We start from the raw sequence: 4,512 nt of genomic DNA, 5'->3' as shown, positions 1-4,512 counted from the left end.
GTTGTAACACATGATTCAAAACTGAAATTCAGAATATAATGTTAATGATAATGCATGGCATAGACATATGGTATGGAGGTCTTCAATAATTGCCCCCATGTATATATTACATATCAGCAACGTTAAAGGAGGAATCAAAGAAGAGCAGAAACGTAACCTTAGCTATGGTGCATGCATCATTTCCCCAACAATCATTTCAAGTCCAATTTCAGTCTGATAAAATATGCATAATTTAGGGAACGATGTTTGTCTTTATATCTTAGCTTGTTTATGATGGAAGTTGGAAGTTGCTAGCAACCCACATATAAAAAGGCGTGGAATTCAAGCCACCATGATTGGAATAAATAATAGTAGCAATATAGATAGATAGATAGATATGGTTTTCTTATAAACTCAACGTGTCCCAGATGTGCCTTTGTTGATATAAGTTAGCCTACTATTATAGCACATGCTATTCTGTTGTGTATGTATATATGACTGCATGCAATAATACCAACAAGAAATTATGGAGCTTTATAAGTTCAGGAATCTTTGTATAGGATCTGTTGATGCTAATGTATGTCTATAAAAAGGAGATATTTTAAACAATAAGAATATGTTGATGTAATAATTAATAAATGTTAAATAAGATTAAGTTTTAATTATTTTTTATTATTTTTGTTGTTACTATATATATATTGAGAATTATTTTTTTTTTACTAAAGATAGGGAGATTCAAATTCACGATCTCTTAAATAAGTATAGAAAGACTATGATATTTGAGTTATAACTCATTGGCATCCAAAGTATTTATAATTGTTATATTTTATTATGGTGTTTTTATTATTTCAAAATTTATGGTAAAGAATAAATATTAATTAGTTGTCACTTCTAAATTGATTATGTCATTTTCATTTAGGAGATCTTATTTACAATACAAATCAAAGAATATCCATAAAAAAATTTGTCAAATTAAGACTAACAATATAATATTTAATTTCTAGCTAATTCTTTATTTTTAACTAACTTTGGGATTATGGCTTTATTACCTCCATAACTTTCTCATGGGATCATGCTTGGATGTTTTTCTATAATTGTTTTCTGAACCCAATGTGAACGGGACCTATTAAATATTGGGGAGGGGGGAAGCAATATTAGCCATAAACAATGTATATGCACGTGAATCACATATACTCTCATCTACCAGGGAAAATGGAAAATATTCAACCCGGAAGAAGAGGATATTTTATTATACCCATGAATTCAACATTTGTCCAGCAAAGCCAACCAAAAAAATTAAATTGATAATTATATTTCTTCATCTTCTCATCAAGTGATAGAAACCACAAGTCACACCAAGCATTTATCACGACAACATGGTTTACACCTTTTTTTTCTTTGGTGGATTTAGGGGTAACATCTTATTAGCTAGCTAACATCAATAATGTGGGATCTTCATGACAGGCACAATGATAGTGACGTAATTATCCTTATTAATGTGAACAACCGTAATTATCCTCATTTGTTATAACACGAGAGATAAAATAATTCATCACGCGCTCATGTCATTATAAGCCCATTATATACTTATTTAGGAATGATATATTTAGTTGATGATAAAATTGGATACATCGGAACTTTACAACATAATAATAATAATAATGGTTTTGTGAGTAACTGTTTTTATAAAACTAATTAAAAATACTAAATAAAGAATATTTTTTGTTAAACATATAAATTAAAGCAATTTTTATTTTCAAGTTTTTTTTTATGTATTTAATACACTGGAATATCAAACCCTTTTACTTTTATTCTCTTAATTAATGTCTTTAAGATACTATTTAACTTAGAAAAATTCTAATAATAATATACTAATTAGTATTTTTCAATTAAAAGTACAATATTTTACTTGTGAAATGATAAATGAATCATCTTAAGTAAAAGATAATATCTCTGTAATAAAATCAAACTATATGTGATTTAAATAATTGAAACAAATATGTTTATTAAATTTAAATGCAACATATAATTTGTATTAGGATTTAGTTAAAATATATTTTAATAACATATGTTAAAAAAGTATAAAATAAAATTTATAGTAAAATATACTTTAATAATTGTTGGTAAAAAATAATTCAAATTGAAAATGAGCATATCAAGAATGTTGTTTGAATATTATCGAGCAAGTTTTTTAAAGTTCATCGAAAAAAGGTTATCGACGAGTAACGTGGACTGATCGAAAATGTTTGTTAAGTACAAGTCTTTGTGATCGAAATAGTGAGTCCATGATCGAAGCAAGTAGAAAGGTTAAATATTTAAAGCAGTTGAAGACGGTCATTCCATCATTTATATGGCAGGAACGGTTACACTTAGTTTTCTCGCACTCCCACATATTCAGCGACTTTTTGAGTTTGTTTAGAGCTTTCTTTTTTGTAGGATTCCTTCCATGTCTTTTAAATTCCTTGTAATATTTTTTTTCTTGCAAATTTATTTGTTTCTGCAAAGTTTTTCTTTTCCTTCCTTTAATATTTCTGCATTGTATTTGAATTCAAAGTCCTTCGATCTTGTTGAAGGCATTTTATTGCTTTTCTTTCATTTGAAGCCATTTACTTCATTTTCAGTAATTTCAATTTTAAGTCATTTACATTCTTTTACATTTCAAGTTTCTCTTTATCTTTTCGATCAAGGAATATAATCTTTGGTGCACAACTCAAAAACTAGTACTCATGAAGAGGAGTAGATTTCGTTCTCAGATCACTAGATTTTGAACTAACCTAGATTTACAAAAAATTTGTATAACAAATTAGCACGTTCAATGGAACTATTTTAAAAATTAAGTGTGTCAAAAAGATTATTGTAATGATTTAGTTTGTGCGACTTAGAAGCAGAAAAATTATACCTGTGGTAGTTGCTCAAATGTCTATGGAGTTGACGTCGCATACGGAGGGTAGCACTCAAAACCCAGGATTTGTGTTTAGAGAAAATATGGTAGTTATTACACCACCTTTGGGGAATAATGGGCGCGATCAACACCCACGAACTTCTCAAATACAAACACAACTGCCTGTAACATTAGTTGGCTCCCTTTTGGTCTTCCTCCTGGTTATACCCCACCTATGAGTGGTTATGTACCTCCAATTAGGTTTGAAAATGGACAAGGAGCAGTTAATAATTACCCACCAATACATCATCTTGAGTCTGCCTATGATTATCAGGTAGGGTCGACATCGAGTAATTTTGGTTTGATGGCAGTAGCTCGACAATATGTCAATGAGAGTCATCATGATTTGGTCAATTTATTGACTCAACAAATGACTACTATTTTGAACCCAATGATGGCTAATCATGAAACAAAATTTGAGTGTGTGGCGAGACAAGTCGAACGAATCGCTCAGATTGTTGATTATGATGAAGGTGATCGTCAAAATATGGAAGCAAACCCAAGAGATTTAGGGATTGATCCGAGAGATAGGATTGATCATATAAATCTCGATGGAAATGCTCCTCATATAATTCGACGTGATCAAAATGTGGATGAAGTGTTGGCTAGAATGCGAGTTAAGCAACGTGGTGAACATTATCAGGACACAAGAATAGTTGAAGATATTCTTAACAGGGTTGGAATCAATGTGGGATTTAGGAATCAACCATATTTTGTTTTCTCATTTTATGTTGTAGTGCAGATGGCAGAAGTACCTAAGGATGTGAAGAACCCAAAAATAGTAACAAAATTTGCAGGAGAAGTAGGTGCATCGACTACTGAGCATGTTGCTCGATATATGGTCGAATTAGGCAATTTGACAAATGATGAGAATTTGAAAATGAAATTATTTCTTTTTTTGTTGACGAAAAATACTTTTACTTGGTTTTCAAATTTAATACCCAATTTGATTGTGACTTGGGCACAGTTGAAAAATGCTTTTCATTCTCAGTTTTATATAGGTGAATTGAACGTGACAATTACGGATTTAGTGGCTTTAAAACGTGATGATAGAAAATCAATCGATGATTTAATGATCTGTTTTAAGAATGCCCGAAGTTGATGTTATATTTCACTTCCTGAAAGTGAGGTAGTGAAGATAGCCACTACGAGATTAGGGTTTTATATTTGTCGAAAGTTGCTTAATGTACATGTACCTGATTTGGCTCGTTTAGCTGAAAGGGTTCGTCAAGTAGAAATTCTTTAGAAAGAAAAATAAAAGTTCAAAAATAAGAAAAAGTACAAAAGCAAACTTTTTGCTAGAAAAGAAAAAGTTTCATATGTTGTAATGAGATCTTCGAGTGAAGAGTCTGATTTTGAATTTCTTGAAGTTGATTTGGCTGAATTAAAGAAATGTCCACCTTACGTTTGCTCTTCGCTTATGAAAATTGCAAATGTTGAAAAATCCAATGACTTGAAATATAAGAGTGGAGAAAAGTATAGCTTTGATATTTCAAAATCGAAACAGATATTTGATGTGTTGCTTAAAGATAAACAATTGATTTTACTAGAAGACAAAACTTTACTTTCGATAAAAGATTTGAAAGAAAAGC

At 30.3% G+C, this 4,512-nt stretch overlaps 1 protein-coding gene across 1 annotated transcript; it reads left to right on the top strand.

Annotated features, from left to right (window-relative positions):
• The first annotated feature begins 3,095 nt into the window (after positions 1–3,095).
• LOC107488024 (uncharacterized) lies at positions 3,096–4,022 on the top strand. The gene has a single exon (XM_016108720.1). The coding sequence runs from the start codon at positions 3,096–3,098 to the stop codon at positions 4,020–4,022; it is 927 nt and encodes a 308-aa protein (XP_015964206.1).
• The last annotated feature ends 490 nt before the right edge of the window (positions 4,023–4,512 follow it).

The sequence above is a fragment of the Arachis duranensis genome, chromosome 5 (genome assembly GCF_000817695.3).
Source record: "Arachis duranensis cultivar V14167 chromosome 5, aradu.V14167.gnm2.J7QH, whole genome shotgun sequence".
NCBI classification, from domain to species: domain Eukaryota; kingdom Viridiplantae; phylum Streptophyta; class Magnoliopsida; order Fabales; family Fabaceae; genus Arachis; species Arachis duranensis.
This window is presented reverse-complemented; position numbering and strand designations above follow the sequence as displayed.